General features: G+C 39.4%; 1 protein-coding gene across 3 annotated transcripts in view; it reads left to right on the top strand.

Moving 5' to 3' along the window:
- Positions 1-930: 930 nt before the first annotated feature.
- Positions 931-20,257, top strand: part of LOC109987117 (rab GTPase-activating protein 1) — a 75,397-nt gene continuing 56,070 nt past the window's right edge. The window contains exons 1-6 of one of the 3 annotated variants that reach the window (XM_020638102.3): positions 931-1,064; positions 10,461-10,697; positions 13,916-13,945; positions 15,087-15,348; positions 15,533-15,746; positions 15,947-16,121. In XM_020638102.3, coding sequence (XP_020493758.2) covers positions 10,545-10,697; positions 13,916-13,945; positions 15,087-15,348; positions 15,533-15,746; positions 15,947-16,121 — 834 coding nt within the window. In that variant the 5' untranslated portion in view covers positions 931-1,064; positions 10,461-10,544. The remainder of the gene's footprint in view (positions 1,065-10,460; positions 10,698-13,915; positions 13,946-15,086; positions 15,349-15,532; positions 15,747-15,946; positions 16,122-20,257) is intronic. The other 2 variants (XM_020638103.3, XM_020638104.3) reach the window with 2 other exon arrangements.

Below are 20,257 nucleotides of genomic sequence, written 5' to 3'. Positions count from 1 at the left end.
AATTGGAGAGGCCTTTGCGGCTGTATCACAATACATTTTCCATGGTAAACAAAAAAATCTAGTGACGTAAACATGTGTGAGTGGAACCAACTCTGCACTGTAGTGACAGGCTTATAATATGTTAGAGAGGAAGAAAGAAAAGCTTTGTGTTACAAGCCCCCGACTGGCTGGACAGGAAGGGCCAGCATGACCACAACACAATGAGAACAGTGGGTGTGTTTCTAACTGCTGACTGCTGTGGTCTTGTGCCTGATTCACAGAGATTAATCGCCCAGAATCTGCTGTAAACACACAGATGCAGTCCCAACAAAACTACCCTTCAATGTGAAGTAGGTGAGGAAGGAGATGACACAACTAAAAAAAACATCTCTTGAATGGGTGTATGATCATATTTACTAATTTATCTTTAAATGGCCAAAACACTAAACTGTAGGAGGTAGAACATTTAAAAGTGATTTTGATCTCAGTGAGGTAAAAATGATATGAATTTGCAAGAGGTCAATCCCAGTTTAAAGTTGACATCTTTATTCTAAGGACAGGTAAAACATTGTTAATAAACTTGGGCAATGGGGATGTATAGGCTACTTATACTAGACACTAACAGAAATCACACAAAATAATAACTTGAGAAGCCATAGAAAGTGTCAAGTTTTGACCTCGCAAACATCCTGTGAAGACAAAGGTGTTACATTTAGCAGTAATCTTAATATAGTTAACTCTTAGCTAGAAAAAAACAAAACAATAATTGCAATTGATAAAAAATAAGGTGATGACTTAGATATGTCCTTAAGATCTTGACACTTGCCTTGACGATAGTTGAGACTCCTCCAATTTGTCTTGGAACTTAAAGTGGTCCTCAAGACTCACAGACACCTCTGCGCGCATCATGCCGAACCTTCACGTCCCCCAGCACAAGCGGCAGAGGACTGACAGGCGCATGCGCAGTTCCGGTGTCAGCGGGTTGGTGGAGCTTGTGTTTACAGCTCGGCTGGATGCTGATGTTGTTGGGAAAGTGTAATGTTGGGCCACCCGCCATTGGAATAAATATAACAGTGGGAATACAGGTAAGCTGTTTTGTACATGCACATACCTTTCTCCTCAAAGCTCAAAATGGTTGTGTCTTTTGTTATGAACAAATATAGCTACCTTTTTGTTTGTTGTAACTGCCTGTGTAGCATGGCTAGCAGGCGTAGCTAACTAGCCATGTACAGTAATGGCCCGCATGAAAGCTGCTTTCAGCGACGGCCTGTCAGCGGGGGTTTATTTAACAAATGTTTGTGCATAGCTTTACGTGCGTTTGCATTAACACAATGTCGCTGTAGTTTATCTAGTTGGCCACTGTGTTGTTTGTCGTTCTTGTCGGGACTTGTAATCGACTGCTGTGTAGCTGTCTAAGCTAACATGAACTGGGGGCAATGAGTTAACTTCAGAGCTAGCTAGTGTTCAGCACGCCCTTGTGTTATCGAGAAAAAAGGGTCATTAATCTGTCAAAATGTATGAAGGCTCAGAAAAGTTTGTGTGGTTGCAGTGGCATGAAGCAGATTTAATTGCTTCTACAAAAGTAGGTGTACCCGCTGCGACCAGAAAGCCAATTAATGCCTGCTATCAGTGTACCGAAATAAGCATTGTGGTGTAGCCTATGGGCTGGTAGTGTAAGGTTTCTGTACGATGAGTTATTGTGGAGTAGGCTATTTACTTTTCCGAGTCCACAGTGTACAAAAAAAATCACATCTACGGTTCAGTTTCCTGTATTATACCACTGCTGCTTGGCTGGGGCTACTTTAGTTCACTTGTTTGTGGACTGTTGAACAATAAAACAATAAAACAATAAAACAATAAAACACTACTACTACTACTAAAGTGAATCACTTGTTTAAAGGTGTTGCAGATATAACAGTCTGTGCAGCAGATGTTTAATCCACTCTGTTTTGTTTGTTGAAGTCCTGTTGTTGTCGTCACATGAGAAGGGAGGGACCAGCAGGTATTATTTGAAAAAAAGTCTCTTGTCTATGTGCACAGGTAGACTTTTGAAACACTTCAGATTTGAGAGTTGTCTGCTGGCCTCAATGACACACACACACACACACACAAATATACAAAAACACACCAAACATATATTCTGCATGAAAAAGAGCTGAACTTGAACAGTAAACCTTGATATTGCTGCTGTGCTATAATCAACAAAGTGGCTGTTTAAATATTGGACATGGTTTTTTAAATGAATACGTTTTCGCCGACATATTTTCTGCTCTTCTTTATTTGTTGAATGGTTCAAGTTATCCTCAAGGTATTATCTATATTTCTCTCATTCTCCAGTTTAGTGAGCCACTAGAGGTTACATCAGCACACTAGCGGGTTTAATTGATTCATGTTTTTAACCGACTAATGTCATTGTCCATAATACTTTGGTTGTTAGCGGATGGAAGTTGGAATACTTCCTACTATTAAAGAACACGCAATGAGCCAAATGTGCCAACTGTGCCAACTGTCACTCCACCTAACTCAGTGCTTTGTTCCTGTTCTGTTTCCTGAAACTTTCCATTACATTTAGTCCTCACATGTTCAAGTATTTGCATAATTAACAACAATCAATGTGTTAAAGGGAAGGAGGAAGGTTAGTGCTCCATATATATTTTGTGTTATACTTTTTAAGCCAACATGTAACCAGTATGATTTATTTTCCTAGTTATATTGTTATGTTTGTCTTTTACAACATGTGTAGTTGCTTTAAACACACTCAACAAATCAAAACAGCAGTTTTAAGATTCCGCTGATCTACAGTTTATAAAGTGAGGAATAACAAGAACGAACATAAACACTGTTATTCATGTGATCAAGGTTAAAACTATTTAATACACTATCAATATTAAGCTAGCTCTGAGGTCCAGCTTCTTGTATGAAATGGAAATAGAAAATAGCAACATTTTAGCATGTGCTGTCCAACTTCTCCCTCCAGTGTAACCATATTAAAATCATGATGAATGTAAGCCCACTCGCCAGAAGCAACGTAATGCCTGATGCACTTTCTGTTTAGATTCTGATTCCACACATTTTTTTCTTGCGTCCCCCTTGTGACCTTCCTGTAATTGCTCTATCTGCACTTTCTAAGTTTGAACTGAACTCTGGATATTCTGAAATCCTGACAACGCCCCTCTGATGCACCTGTCATTGGGGGGGTCTGGTGTAGACTGAGTGGCTTGGCAGTGGAGGGCTGTCAGCAACAACTTCTTCTTTGACTTCTTTGTGGAAAAAAAAAAGATTTATTTTGTATGGAACCCCTGAAGTCCCAAAAAGTAAAATAAATATATCTTATGTGTGCATAAGTTATTATCTTGTAAGTTCTCACTCAGAAATAGGCAAAATTACTTTACTTATCATCAACTAAATACACATCACAGTTTTATAACATAAAAAAAGGATGTTGGTTGTTTTGTTTGAATATGTATTAATGTAGCAGGTAATTTACAGTAGATTAAGGTTTTAGTGGTTTTTAAGGTTGTGCCTGTTTTCATATGTGGAGATCTCTGGGTGAGTGTGAGGATTCCCTCCTAATTACTCAGATCAGAAAAGTAAATGTTTGCCTGTTATAGGGAGCTGAAATTATTCAACCTTGCAGTCATCCCCTGCAGAGGGTTCAAACTTTAATCAGTGTTTAAAATCACCGATTGCCCATTAAATATTTCATGTTTTGATCTTCCTGGTTATTTTTGGACGGTATTAATGTTTTATCGTGCTGCTGCCGTTTGGATTTCATAATAATGCTTCCTTTCAAATGTCTGAACAGACAGACATGCAAGACCCACAAATATGTTTCCCATGTTTTTGATTCTTTTTGTTGTCGGGCAATTTGTGTTTTTTGTGAAACTAAGATAAACTCATACATTTGATCAAATTCATCCATTTGTTAAGCTTGAATGGATTCCAAAATGCAGTTAATTTCCGTGTTAATTTTAAATGTTTTAAAAGTGCCACTTTTGAATTTGATTTTGAAATAGTTACTTGACAGACACTTTGTCTGTGAGCACATTCTCTAAACACATGTTTCCTTTATAAGCGGTTGTATTTGTCTTTATTAACCAGCAGAGACACAGCAATGTGTGTGAACAGCCGCACATTGTTAAGCTGACAGTGGAGGGGTTTGTTGCTTCATTTCAGAAGTTGAAGGAAGGCCTGCACTGTGTGATCCGTGCAGTCATGTGAGATTGTTTTTTTTTGCTGAGTGTTAGACATTCAGAGGTTTAATTTCTGGATATTCAACTGGGAGTGTGTTCTAGCTGATCTAAATGATGGTAATATTCTCAGCACAAATAACATTTAAATGAAGGTATGCATGAGGGCTTGTGTGTGTGTTTCCTTGTTTTTTACAGTTCATGTCATAAAGAACAGAGCTCCTCTTCTTTTACCTTTCTCTCCCTTTCTTCTGCACCTTGTTACTCACCTCATATAAGTTCAGCCATTTCTGTGGCTGTATCTTCCTCTCCCTTGTGAGGTGCACACAAGGCCCAGCTGGCAGCCCAGAACAGCCTGTTCAGCCAGAGAGTGGTAGAGGAAAAAAAAAAGACAAGGGCTGAGATTCCTGCTCATTTTGAAATAGAGATTGATGTATGAAAAGCTTGTAGAATATACGCTTCAATTGTCAAAGTTTCCTAATAGTCATTTAGTCTAAACTGTTCTTATGGTGCATTGCAGGACACACCCAGACTTGTTCAACCTAAATACTGTTATCACTTTACATATCTGATGAGTGTTGGTTAAACCTCAGACCTACTACACCAGACACTTTAGTTTGTAATCTTAAAAATACAGTTCGGAACATGATTGCAACTTTTTTATGAAGCATATGTTAGCAACCTGCAATTGTTGAAAATACTCATGAATGTAGTATTCAACTGCAGCAGCATAAAGAATCAAATGCCATTGCATGTTTTGCATATTAATATTATTAACTCATCAAAAATGTTATGACTGATCCTTAAGTCAATGCCAAAATACATTTTCAATTATTATTCAAGAAAAAGATGCCAAAAGGTGCCAGAATCCAGCTTATCAGAAGGGAAGAATTGCCACAATCAATTATAGAAAATAAATGTTGGTTTTTAATTGTTTTTCAGGCAAAATGGCTATTTTTACTACCATTTGCGTATTCTCTCTTAAATTTAAAAAGCACCATATGGTGTAAATTTGACTCCCTGTGCCAATATGTAAGTGCCATATGTACTGAGCTGACGATTCAACCTTTTGTTCAGGCAACATACTGTACAGTAAATTGCAGTAAACAGTACGGTAAGTGCAGAGGGTTTACAATACTGAACGATACTCTCAGCACTATCTGCAGCACTTGCACCAGAGCATTTTTTTAATTGAACCTTTATTCAACCAGGTTGGTCCCATTGAGATTAAGAACCTATTTTTCAAGGGAGACCTGGCCAAGACAGTATCACACTTGACCAGATATTTCTTGTTGACATTGTAAAAAATGTGAAATGTTATCTATTACATTCCAGTGTTTAGGGATGTGGCTCTTTTCTCCCTCCTTTGCAGAGTGATCTCTTTGATGCTCAATCCTCATAAAACAGGTTCAGTCACTCTCTTTTTTTTTTTTTTTTTTTACCTGTTGTCAGTGGCCTTTTCCCTAATGCGCAGTTCACTTCTGCCATGTTTTGCTGATATGAATAATCTAAAATTTGGCCCATAAATGTAAAAATGAGGCCCATGAAAAATACTGAATATGTGCTGGTGATTTTTTTGTTGTTGATATAAGAAGAACCGTAATTAAATGCATAAGCAATAACTCCCAGTCCTAAATAAATAAGAAATCCCAAATACATAACCACTAAACCGGCATTGATTAATCTGAGTGTAGTTGAAAGCTATCTTGAGTTTCATCTGACTGTGCCATGCCTCCATCACTGCACGTTTAGATAGAAAAACAATCGTATTCATTGCAATAAATGGACAGACCATGTGTTTGTTGGTAATGCTCATATTGCATTAAAGTTCCAAATTGTTGAGTAGCCCTTTAAAAAAAAAAAAAAAAAATGTTACAGGCTGTTAAGATTACTGAAATTTAACGACTTTAATGACCGTCTTACTCGATGGCGATGTCTTTAACTTGAACAAAATTGCCCCTTAAGCATATAATTAATAGAGCACAATGATATTTTAACGTAAATGAAAACAAAAATACATGTAAGAAACAGGCTGAGAACCAAAATGAATGAAAAATGTTTGTTTGAGCATTTGCCTGAGTATCATCACTTTTGCCAGAGGTAGTTTGGACTAAATGAAACACTGAATGACTTGTTGTCACGGTGACAGAAACAACAGCGCTCTATCAGAGGAAACTGCTTCCTGCTTCTCTCCCCCTTTTCTTCTCCTCATCCCTCCTTTCCTCTTCTTTCCAACATGCTGCTTTCAATTGAATCTTATTTGAAGAAAGTCAATGTTTTAAACTTTAAAAGATATAAAAATATGTTGAAACAGACACCCGGAAATAAAAAGGAAGGTTGTAGCTAGTTATTTAATCAGTTAAAAAATATAACATGCTCACAAGCCTAAAAAATGTCTGCCAGTTTAAGAAATGTAGGGACCTCTAAAACATGCAGGCAGAAGGTGATGCTATAGCTAATTTCTGTAACAATCAATGGTGTGATAGTGGATTGTGTGTTGTTTTTGGCAGTGTAACAAAGCACTGTAAAGGTTGATAAAGAACAGTGTAGCGTGGCAGGAGCTGGCAGAGGGCTGTGTCTGAGGATTGGGAGGAAAGCAGCATGACAAGGCACCCATTATAAGCCTGTTGGAGCCGCCAGCTAGTCAAAGACAGAGAGTCAGAGGGATGTGTGTGTGTGTGTGTGTGCACATGTGCGCCTGTTGGGGAGTGCTTATTTGTGTTCATAATACAGCTGCTTCTGCGTGTTAGTGTGTGTGTGCCCAAGGTACGTGTGATCCAGTATGAAACAGTACTTTCTCTCTGTGTGACTATGCCAAACTGCGAATGTTGATAAGTTTTCAGTGCTTTAGGAGCTTTTTTTTTTTTTTTTTTAAATAAAGGATTTATTAGAACTAACTGGCATTTTTTTCACAAAACAGCACAAATTAAGTCTCAGCTTTAAAAAGACCTTCACACATTAATTTATCGAACTTAAAAACCCTTTTACAGTGTAAACAAAGAAACAAGCAATACATGCAAATAGATAAATAAGAAAAGAAATGTAAGCAATCATAAGCCAGAATGTTGATTGAAATTGAAACTGTATTATTTGCCAAATACACTCATGGTTGGTTCGAGCTCTACTGTTTTGAAGCCAGGTGTACTGTATAGCTCTCTGCATCATGTTCTGGTTCTACAAGTGAACAGGCCAGGTCTCCCTTGAAAAAGAGATTTCTAATCTCAATGGGACCAACCTGGTTCAATAAAGGTTAAATACAAAATAAATACAAATATTAAGACAATATGGAGATACATTGCTGTATCTACTGGTTGTCGAATGGCAGTTTTAGGGACTCGACAGGTAGCTGTGAACTACAGTGAACCAGGCTTAATTGTATATTTTAGCCAAGTGGCAAGCTCCGGTCTTCAAAAATGAAGCCAATGTGGAAGTGCAAAATCCCACAGATTGTCAAGTGTCCGCTTGAGGCTTTCTTCAGGAACACCAGAAGTCACATACACACCACAGCCAAAAGTGAGCTCCAGCTCTCAGCCTGTCGTTAGTTTGACTGAAAGTGAGGCTGAGACAGCCGTTCCTGCATGGCGGCTGCTGCCAATGAGTCTCCGGAGCCCCCTGCCATAACAGATGGCTGATGTCACTCGGGCTTCGTCCATTAATATTTACAGTCTATGATTTTACCCAAAACTGGACCATGATTCTCAAAATGAACATCAGATTTACATCAGATACAGACTACATCCTCTCTTATATAGCTCATGGTTGTTGATTAGTCTGATTTCTTATCTGTCCCTCTATCAAAGTAGAAGCTGTGGTTTACATGAGATATTATGGCAGTACTTTAAAATAGGTATTATTAATCAGCCAAAGTGCTGCTGGCAGGATCAGCAAAACCTAAGACCAAAATATGGAAAGACTGAAATTCATCAACACTGAATGTGAGGAAACGAAGTCGACTAATCACTCAGGGGACAAGTGTGCTAAAAATAGAAATCAGCTGCCTTTGAGCCAAAAGTAAACATCTGCAATGTCTCTTGAGGATTAAAAGCCTGAGCAGATAAGAAGGCACTGAGGAGTGATGCAGAAGTCCTTCTTAGGTTGCAACTGAGTCAGGTGCTCTTTTTCCCCATGACTCGTGGGTTTTAATTTGATCAACTGTTTATAAGTTATACAAATTTGTTAACTATATGATATTTTAAACCTAAATAACAAAATGTTTAAAATAACGAGTAAGTTACCTGTGTGTTACCTATGTCCTGATCTGTTGCTGAACATGAAACAGGCAGCAAACTATTCCACTTCATTTTTTCAATACAAGAGAATAAATAGCACACTGGACTTTCAGAAAATGACCAGTTCAATCAGTATAGACTTAAGTTAGAGTTTACAATTATTTATTTAACAGTTTTAAGAAAAGATAGTCTTTGGAGATTAGACTCAGTCATGATGACTTCATGCACTCAGAGGGGTAGCGAGGCCGACAGCAGGATAGGATTTCCCTACAGAGTCTAGACACTGGTGGTGGTGGTGATAGAAGAATGCAGGATGTGATGAGGAGTAGTTTCTGAGGCTGTGTCTGAACTCTGCTGAGCTGGAATGGAGGTGACAGGGGCGGAAGAGGATCGCAGTGATCGCACTGAAATGACAAACTGACTGTGGAAAAGAGAGATAACAACAGATTTTAAAATGTGACCGCAGCAGGATGATTGGTTGGCAGAATCGAGTTAATGCCCCAAATCAGCCGATCACGATAGCAGGGAGATGGTGGAAGTGATAGAGAGGGAGTGGCTAAGTTAAATGAAGAAAATGCAATGAATGTGTGAGAGAATATAACCAGTCTTCCTGCTTGAACTTACGCTGAGCTCCATTTGTTACTAAAACTGTCAGTTTACTTTACTCTGTGTTTTTGCCCTAAGAAAACCTCCATTGAGGTTCACTCTGGGTTGCTATAACAATGTTATCATGAGTAATACACAAATTATTAACTGCATTGACCTTTCTGCTGCTACTTTTCTATTGTGGGATCTACTCTGAATAGGAAGGGCGAGTTTTTTTTTGACAAGAGAGCAACATGAAATAAAAAAAGCAAGTCCAAGGAGTGTGAGGCAAGCCCTTATTTTAGAGCAGTAATGGATGAAAAACTAAGGTTGAGAGAGATATGGTGGGTACAGAGAAAGAGGGACGCATGAGAGAGGATGAAAGAGAGGAGTAGAGTTGGGGAGAAGGCCAAAAATAGCTTGTTTTGGTCTCTTCTTGAGCGTCTGCCAGAACCTTCTGTTGCTCCTTTCTTCCTGTGTTACACACATTGGCAACTAGCTTTCTCAAGCAAACAATAGAGTTCAGGTTACTCGTTTTAATTACGTCCTCAGTGCTATAGTTCTTCAATTTCCACACATTTTATTGAACATTTTGGACTTTTGGAGGTTAGAATTAATCCTGTCTTTTGCTGCCCTTCAATCATGAGATTTTTGAGATGTGAATTAATCGTTTATTCATTTTGTGCAGACATATGATGTCTTATAAATTCCATTCCATTGGTGGAAGGAGCTGAGTGAAGGAAGAGCTGTAAATGTGCAGCAGATTTTCCCTCTCGATCTCAGCTCACTTTATTTGTGGTTGTGGCAGCAGGCCTGGAGTATAGTCATGCAGAAAGGAGTGCATGCAAGAAAGTACTTTCATTCAGCACATCTTTTTTTCTAAGTAATATGTGTTTGATGTACTTGAAGTGTTGGTGGGTTACCGCAATTGAATCTTGATAAGATGCAGCACTGGCATGGGTTAGGTAGATGGTCGTTGTAACCAGCTGGAAAGATGTTTCTTAATTTCTCATGTTCATATCCATAATCCTTTTCCAATGACACATCACCACGGCTTTGCATTGCATCTAGCGATTTTTCAAACATATCGCCTTTAATTGGCTGAGATTGACAAAATATCCTGAAATGACCCACAGACCGTCCTTTCCTCTGATCATTCCTGTATTCTCTTCCTCATTGTAGCCTTCACTTTCACCTGATATAAGCTTCTTTGCTTGACCTTTCTTTTGCCACCTCTATTTTCTCCTTTTAAGCCCCACTCTCTGGGTTTTTTCCAACGCTGCCCTCAGTTACCTTTAGGCTTTAACAGACCTCTTAAAGAGAATAATAGAACCTTTTCTTTTTAGTGAGCTAGCTAGGATACGGTTCAAAGTCAAGATTCCAGTTGCCTTAAAAGATGCTTTTCATGGATTTCATCACATCATGACTGTTTTCTGCTTCTTTTCTTTATTTACATTTTTTTTTTTTCTTTTTCTAGGGGATTTTGCTCATCATCTCCCACCACTTCCTCCTCCCGTCTTCCATTCATGAGCAGCGTGGCTGAGTTTATACAGCGGCAGCCATGGATGACAAGGGCTCGGTGGGGAAGATAAGCGTGTCTTCGGACTCAGTGTCCACCCTCAACAGTGAGGACTTTGTCCTTGTGTCCCGGCTGGGGGACGAGACACCCTCCTCCACTAATAATGGTAGTGATGACGAAAAGACAGGACTGAAGGTAAGGATGGTTGGGTGTAGGTATGGATGCAGGCAAAAGGGATAGAAAGGAGACTTAATGGATGCACTGGTCAAATCAGAGTTTAGGTGCAGAGTGTAGGGTCAGCAACTGGTGCTCCCGCGCCAAAGCTGGCTCCCTAGCAATAATATCTGGCCCGCAAGATTAGTTTGATTGTGACTTTTATTTATTTTGATATTTCCTTAACAATGCAATGACTATCAGAGACAGACATTCACACCATGGAACAGTTCGGGAGCAGCGCTGCAGACAACGGACAGCGCCTGGTGCTGAACTAAGCAGTTATCACCAGAATGACCTCCTTTTAAGTCTTTTGCAAAAAACACAATAAATTGCGTTTGTACTGTACTATTTGACTACAGAATACATAATGTGACGAGCGCGCTAATACACTGAATGGACATTGACAACGTCCAGACCTCACTGAGCGCACAGATTTGTAATAAGTGTGCTGCCCAGTGCACATCGTACATGCACAAATACAGTTTAGGAAACCGTCCCCACAGATTAGAGATTTGCAAACTGAGGGTACGAATTTGAAAACAGATTTTTATTTTGTCTTCTGTGTAGCCATATTGTACTGTACAGGTTTAAAAAAACAAAAAAAAGCACTGTCTTGCCCTTTTTTTTGTAGGTAAAGAGCGAAAGAGGAGGTGATTCTGGGTATAACTGTTGCTGCCATGACGGTGCTTTGATTCAGCACCAGGCGTTGTCCGTTGTGTGCAGCGCTGTTCCGTCCGAACATGAGGTCGGGCGAGGTGACTCCTAAGTGCGGTTGTGATGGTGTCCTAACATGTCCACGGTTTGCTTGTTAATATCACCGTGACAGCCCTAGCTGAGTGTCTGATGCCTATTGACATTTACGGTATAAAACCCTTATGGATACAACTATTTCCCCATGAAAAACAAACAAAAAGTATGGTCATTGCATATTATAATGGAAGTAATAATAATGGGAGTCAAATGGAAAGCACTAATTATTTTCAAAATAACAAAAGTACAACAGGACCAGAGTGCACTGGGCTAAATGGTATCATTTTAGCAAACTGTTAACTCACAACAATTTGCATGATTTACCCAAACATCTTGAAGCTGATTTCATCATTCTTAGCAGAGACTTGGACAACTACTGCTGTGATTCATAGCTTCACACAAACACAAAGGGAGATATAATACTTGGTACTAGTTTGCGGCTATTTGCTACAACCTGTTGGCTTTCACATGAAGCCAAAACACAAATGGTGAATGCCAGTCTAAATGGGCCTTTCTGCAACAGTGCCACAATAAAGATCCCAGCATGATGCATTTATAATCACACATTGCTTCCTCAAAGGCGAAATATGGTTGTCCCAGTGTGATGTTTCACATTGCATTAGTGGAAAAGTGATAGGCACAGTGTGTGAACACACAGCTGGAGCTTCACATACCCGCTCAGAGATGATCCGTCCGGCCTGCTGTGACGTTACCCATCGCCAACTTCTCCCTATTACGCCTCTGTGACTACCTCTGACGGTGGATCGGTGGCAAAATGACTCCCCTCCACCATTCTGCCTCCATGCATTACACATTGCAGACAAGAAGTAACAGGAGCGTTGGTAACCTGCCTTGAACTGGCAGTGTGCAAGAGCCAAAAGACTATGTGTGTTACGTGTACATGCATCCCACGTTGCAGTATGGTCCTTAAAATGATCTGTGGTTCAACTGTTTTTAGCTTGAACTCCAAATGATCCTAATTGTCAATTAGTATTGTTTGAAGTACAAAAAGAAGGCTAGTAAGGGCCAACACAGTCTCATGGTAAACCACTGCTAACTGCAGTGATGGTAGCCAAATCATCAAGAGGTTATAGACACATAGACTTTATTTTGAACCCAAAATTAGAATAAAATAATAAAAAACAAAACAAAAAGTAATAATGTCCGAAAAAGAGGGTATATATTCCCTACCCCTTTCTAGTCACATCAGCGCACAAGTAAAAAAGCTCTGCATAGATTTGAGGCTTACCTTTATTAGAATTGTAGCTCAGGGGTCTAAGTCCATACTCACTCCGTTATAAACAGGTTGTGTTCATCACTCACATGCTAAGTCTCACACTAACCATGAGGTTAACCATCTTTGGTCTTCCTATCCACATTCTCACTCAACTTTCTTATCGTTGGTTTATCTAATGTTTCTAAGATGTGTGTGTGTTTTTGTTCTTCGTCACTCTATACTAATACTAAGGAAGTTCTTTAATCCCCCAAACACTCATTTGTTGTGTAAATCTTGTCATTATCCCTGAAGTCTTGAAGAATACTTTTGATTTATGAATTATCTTATTGTAATTGGTTCTTATTATTTAAGAAGTAGGCGATAGTGGAGAAAGAAATCCGAAAGTTAGCTGAAATTCTAAGAAAATTGACCAGATGTTATGCCATATTTTACCTTTTCTACCGGTTTGTCATTTTTTGTCAGTACTTCTTAATTTTAGAAAAAATATATCCAATCTACAGCCAATCAAACGCTCCTGTTAGTATACAGATGTGCTATTTCACCACAATATGTGAATTACAGTGTGACCTCTGATAGCCAAAAGAAGCGCTGAAAGGTATTGCAGTCAGCCTCTCCTCTCCTCTCCTCCTCTCCTCTCCTCTCCTCTCCTCTCCTCTCCTCTCCTCTCCTCTCCTCCTCTCCTCTCTCCTCTCCCTCGTAATAATGTTTCATTTTTTAATGTATTTATTTAAGTAGCTTCCTTGTATGGTCATACTGTGTCCATCAGTTTGCATCATTCCTGTCCACGTGTTGCTTTGTGAAGGAAGAGATTGTTGCTGTAATGTTGTGAAGTTACCAGCAGATGGAGCTAGCAGAACACTGAAGTTGCATTTACAGTTGATAGAGCAATAGCTTCTTCTTGTCGCCTGCTGTGCGTGGAGACAGCAGTCTTGAGTATAGAGTCTGTTGGATCACATCACTTGTTTTGATAGAGCTGAGTTAAGGGATCAGTTTCTTGCAGCAAAGCTGTGGTGATCTCTGCCATTCGATGGATGAAAAGCAGTGCCTCAAACACACCCTTTGTTTTCAGTATATACCGGTTCAATCCCTCCATTCACTTCGCTCAACCATCCAGTTATTATGTATTGGTTTTTGTGTACATTTCCCCTCCCAGTCAACCCATCCAGTCAGAGAGGAGTCAGTGTGTCTAAACTTGTTGTTTGTTATGCAGGTGATTTCTGAGGAAGGGGTCAGCTTTAAGGTCAGTCTCTTCTCTCACTATCTTTTCCTGTCCTCCTCTTCTATCTGTTTTCTCTCTCCGGCTAGTATCTATTTATTTTCTCTCTTTCTGTGATGTGATTCCGTGGTGATTCTGTCTGTGATTATTTGAACTCGATGTACTTTTGCCGGCTGTTGAGTGATAGCTTGGCTAGCATCTATGAAAGACTTAGTTACACCCATTAGTTGTATCTTACCACTACCTTGGCTTTTTTTTTTTTTTTGCACTACCTATATCTACAAGGCTCACTTCAATTGCATAGATATGCCGTCATGTCAGATGTGTGACCCTAAATATAGAACTGATAGGTACTTTATATCAGCTTCGAATAATAAGAAGCTTTGTAGCAAGAGTTGCATATTTGCTGTAGCGGTAGAATCCGTTCTGCTACAGTTGATTGCTTTTGTCTAACAGCAATGAATCTCCCATGAAACCTTTAAGAAACAGATATTATTTTTGGCTGACTATAGGGGAAGCCTACTTGGTAAATATGTGTTGTGTTCTTGTCCCTTATTGCTTAGTCCAGCAGCGCCATCTGCAGCTGAAGTTAGCTCTCAGCAGTTCGGAAAATGTGGATTTGCCTCCTTTTGTGGCATCTCATGATTTATCCACATAAAGCCTGGTGATTGTCATTTTTTTTTTTTTTTTTTTTTCAATAAGCTCAAACAGTTATTGTTGACATGGCTCTTTGAATGTGTTGATACAGGGTTTTTTTTTTTAACAACATATACTCACATACCTACTAATCACTAATATGGTATGAATGTAATGAAAATATAGCTCTGCATGTAAAAAAAATGGAACACAGAATCTTTTCCCTGAAATCACTTTGATAAATTGATTCTAAAATCACCGTTCAAGGCAAAGACATGCACAATTTTAGAAGCTGTAAAACTGAATTTTAATACAGTAATTGTTGCCTAAAATGAGCTTGTATTATTACGATATTATGGAGATTATTATAATGATTTTATTTTGTAACTGTCACTTTTTGTTATTAGTGAATTTTTGCTACTTTATTTGTCTAGTTTTTTCCTGCTCCTTGATGTGGTTGTGTCTGTTTCTATGTGTGCGTGGTGTGTGTTTCCTCTCCTGTGTGTGTGTGTGTTTATGTATGAATCAGATTGTGGGAAATGGAAGTGAGCAGCAGCTCCAGAGGGAGTTAGAGGATGTCCTCATGGAACCATCTGTAGCTGACGCTGGACTCGGATCAGAAGCAGGGATGGACAACCTCGGTGTTGGTGACCATGTCCTCCTGCCCACTACTGCATCGCCTGTTCCTCTGGGTACAGACCCTCTGAGCGCACCGACGCCAACTAAGCTTGAGATGGTGCTTCCTGTTCAGACGGCTCAGGAGAGTGAGCTGAATGAGAGGTCGTACCGAGGTGAGACATGGTGTGACTTCTCTTGTCGTTCTTATGTCTTTAAAAGGCACACGGCAGTTCTGTAAGTGTTAGCTTTGAAGTCGTGTTTCTTAGACAGCCAGAGTTTTATCACACATAAACACAGGAGTCATTAAACCAAATCCATAATAATAATACATTACCCAATCTCTCCCTCCCCCTACAGGGGATGAATCATCATCAGAGGGCAGTCCTTGCAGCCCCATCCCAGATGAGGACAGCGTTGTGTTCAGCCAGCTGACATATCTTGGGTGTGCCTCGGTCAACGCCCCCCGCAGCGAGGTGGAAGCCCTCCGTATGATGAGCATCCTCAGAGGGCAGTGCCAACTCCCCCTGGATGTCACACTGTCTGTGCCAGGCGTTTCTGAAGGCACCGTCAGGTAGGGGGGAACATATGGATCATATAAGTTCATCACTTGGATGATTAATTTGGGCTCTTTAATGTTATAAATTTATATGAAGAATGTAAACTGTGTACTTAGTGGTCACATGTCATACAAAGCTCACATACACAAATCCCATTTTAAAACAGCGACTTTGAAGTAATCAAAAAAACGATATTTCACTTATATTCCAACAGGTTGCTGGACCCTCATGCCAATACAGAGATCGCCAACTACCCGATCTATAAGATTCTGTTCTGTGTGCGGGGCCATGACGGCACAGCAGAGAGCGACTGCTTTGCCTTCACTGAGAGCCACTACAACGCTGAGATCTTCAGGATCCACGTGTTCCGCTGCCAAATCCAAGAAGCGGTGAGGGTTCGAGCATTACTTTAATAACTGTTATAATACTTTATATGTGTTCTGACTGCAGAAACATTAACAGACAGACCCACAACTTTGTGATTCTGTCATGAAAACAAATACTCAACAGGTTTTGCTTGAGTTGCTTGACCCCTTTCTTAAATGTCTTCAGTTTAAATAATGGGGTACAAATTCCACTGTTCTGTATTGTGCCAAATTACTTGAAAGTGTAAAGTTCACATGAGGCATTTGCAGTCTTGGTTTGATAAATTAAGTGGATATGAAAGCCTTTTTGTTACTTTACCACTGAACTTCTTTACTGGGAACAAAGGCTTTAGTTTTGCCACACAGTGCAAAGGGAATCATTTCAAAGAGCTTAACCTTGTTTCAATATAAATATGTGCCCTGACTTCTGTTTTACATCAGAATGTAATCATTGTAATGATTCCGTCATTTAACACACAATCACATGAATCAAAACAGAATAATGTTGCTGTAGTTCAGAAAGTGAACCAAAGGGGGGAGCAAAATGTTAAAGTCTTTCTCAGTCTCCCCCACTCGAGTACATACATGTTTACACACTCGTGTTGGCAGCATTATTCAGGCTGACCCTGTCTTAAATTATTGATCTCTGTGCAGCATGTCTGTCAGGGTTCAGTGTTGGAGCTCCCTCTGTGGTCCCAGAGAGATTATGTCATGCACTGCAGGCTTCAATATGTTATGTACACTTTACATAAATACAGGGCATAGGCAATCCCAGTGGCCACCTTATAGGCTAGAGGAAAATGTCATCGTTTTAATACTGTAGGTTCCACAGAAATGTACAAAATATTCACACATAAAACTAGGTTAAAGTGTTCCCTCAATGTTCAGTGACCTGATTCCTCACTCGTGGAAGCACTCTCCTTCAATGTCGGTAAGAGCCCCCAGACAGACACTGTTAAATCAGACCCACATCGTCCCACTCCCCAGCATCTAGACACCCGTCCCAAACACACATGCTCACACTAAAACACGAAACACACACACACAGATAATCCCCAGCACTACTACACTTTCTTACCTAGTAACTGGAAATCTGTCTTTCTTTCCTACTTTATTCTCCACTTCCACAGTCTACCTCTTGTCTCCGCCCCTCTTTGTCCTTCTGAACCTTCCTGGAAACCAACTAGTGTACAATGCCTTAAGTTCTTTTTTAGGTTCTCTCCTTATCACTATAAGAGTAGAGGGAGTAGGTTTGTTTGTTGGGTCCTTCTAAAAGCTGCTCTAGATCGTAGTTGTGATTACCAAGATGGTGCCGCCGCAAATGGTTGCCATGGTTCTGCGCTCTCACGTACTTGTTGTGTTTTTCTTTTGTACATTGAGAGCACAGTTCACCGAAGTAAAATTCCTTGTGTGTGTAAGCATACCTGGCCAATGAATTCTGATTCTGATTCTGATAGCTAACACAAGCTTCAAATCCACAGTAAACAAACTTAAAAGTTTTTAAACTCATCTTTTTGTGAATTAGGTGTGTAGCTATACTTTTAAATGTATACACAATGTAGCTGTACCAAAAGATACACATACTATATCTCATTACAAATGTTTTATTTGGAAAACATAATAAATAAGTGTTCACATACACACAAGAAACTTTACCATTCAGACCTAGTTAAGGTATGGCAGGACTTCACATCTGGACTGGAACTTTTTGATGCCTTATTTACCTCAGCTGTCAGACGACAGAAGAGCTCAAGTCCATTTACCTTCGAGCTGTCCACACCAAGTGACCCAGTTTTATAATCAAATTGTAAGTGAGAGCAAAAGAATGATGTACCCATGGCATACCACAATTTAACAAAAAGAAGCTGAAGGCAAATTGAGTTGATTTCTTTCAGATTTTGTAATCCTATACTTCTTGAGAAGGTTCTGCTTTATTTATGTCTCTAAACAGATGTGTTATTTTTGTAGCACATGAAGCAAACTACCTTCTTAGTCCTGCTCTGCCTCCATTGTGCCAAACCTCCCAGTCAAGTGCAGCTTGATTCAAATCATTAGAGCTCTGATAGAACTGTTTTCGCTGGAGTAATTTTAGCTCCTAACACAAATTAGATCACATGTTTAAAAAGAAAACTCGGGCATTGCAAATAGATCGTTGCCATGATATAAGATAAAACAGTTTTTCCAAAGATTTGTGTCGGTAAGTTTTTAAAGACAATGCTGCTAAGTAAGAAACAATAAGATATCCTGTAGGGGAAGTAAAAACAATATAACACGTAACAAGTTCCAGATCTTAAAAAGCTGCACATTTTTGGATAAAGTCTGATTACCAATCCAAATTATGTTATGTAATTACCTTTCATAAGAGCTCTGAGAGTCAAAACAGTAGTGTTTAAATATTTCCTCTGCAGATTTGTAAAGCTGCAAATTATAAGAGTTAAACTTCCCTCACAAATGCTTTATCAACTGCTTCAATAGAAATGAATATACAGTATATGACAACATTTTAGTTTTACTTGTTTAAGAGACGCTATTCATTGTGAGGCAGGAGCTCACATATGCTCATATGCTCATATGCTCTGCAGAGAAACAAAGAAACATAGAGACCTTTTCTGGCCCTCCTGTAAATCACCGGATTGTTTATTTATATACGTCTATTTATGCTGTTCTTTAGGATAGAGTATTTGCCTAAATATTTTCAACATACAAATGTGTACTTTGTCCAGTGTCTCTCCCTCACAACCCCTGTTACACTGTGAGTCTGTGGGAAACCTGCTGTATGTAAACTGCAGACTGACTGGCTGCTGAAGGTCATTCTAGTTATAAAATATACATTACTTGTCAGGATGGTATTTTTGCTGTACATGTCCCTGTCTTGATAGAGCTCCTTTACTGTTCACACAAAAAAGGACATTTGTAGACTTTTGAAATTGGTCAGTGTTGGCTCCAGGATTGCTTGAAACTCCCGAAAACAACAATTCTATTGTTTATTTTGTCATAAACAAGGAACACAGGGGGGTTACCCCCATCACACTCTGCTCATTCCCATCGCTTATATCCAGCCGGTTAAAAGCTGCTTTAAATTCTGGCCTGTACAAAAAAAGAAAAGAAAAAGGAAAAAGAGCGTTGTTATTGATTGATAACAGCAGTTTCCTCACACCATCTCTCAGTCACTACCCCCAGGCTTTGCTGTTTACCAGAATAAGAGATGATCCAAAAACCACTGTTCTGTGGGCCTCTAGTTGGGGGAGCCCTCTGTTTATTATCACACACACATGTCTGTGTTGGAATAATCACAAACACAATAGAATACTTTATCATGACTGTAAGCAAAGCCAACAAATCTAAAGCCTTGTGAGGGGAAAATAACATTAAGTAAATGTAAATACATCATTACCACCCAGTTTGTCAAAGTTGGCAGTCTTAAAGCTGCCTCACACTCCCCCACCATGAAGCAGCAAAACAAGAACATAAGTGTCTTCAGTTTTTTTTAAATACTGTCAAATATAAAGTATTTGTGATATTAAAAAAACTGGGATTCATTTTTTTTTTAATTGGTGGATTTGAAAAAGTATATGAATACTAATACTTATTAGCACCAGATGCGGGTAGCTCTAGAACTTGCTGGCTATCATAAAGCTTTAAGAATCTCAAAGCGCTCATACTTTCCCTCCTTCCATGAAGGTAAGGTAGCTCCTTCTCCCTTAAAGGCAAATGGCCACACAGTAAGGATGGTGATGCAATACATGGTACCCTCTCATAAACATAAACATAGAATTGTGAAGAACGGCCCAGCATTTACCAAATGGTCATTGATATAAAATCCAGCTATTTTAATCTACAGAGCTAGTTTAGAGAAGCTCATGTAGCTTGTATAGCGCTTTTCTAGTCTTTTGATACTCAAAGCGATTTTACACAACAGGTCACACCTACCCATTCACACACTGATGGAAGTGGTTGTTTTGTAAATTAACCATAAAAAATAACTAATACCATTCACACACATTCATACGCCACTGAAGCAACGGGATCTACTTTGGGTTAAGTGTCTTGCCCAAGGACACATCGGACATGTTGCTGCAATTGAGCCACAGTCGCCCCATATAAACTGTATATGAAGTGCTCTTCTTTCAAAACAAAATAACTTGACAAGCAATCAGACC

The sequence above is a fragment of the Labrus bergylta genome, chromosome 17 (genome assembly GCF_963930695.1).
Source record: "Labrus bergylta chromosome 17, fLabBer1.1, whole genome shotgun sequence".
Lineage (NCBI taxonomy): Eukaryota > Metazoa > Chordata > Actinopteri > Labriformes > Labridae > Labrus > Labrus bergylta.
The sequence above is the reverse complement of the archived record's forward strand: the minus strand, read 5'-3'. Positions and strand labels throughout refer to the sequence as shown.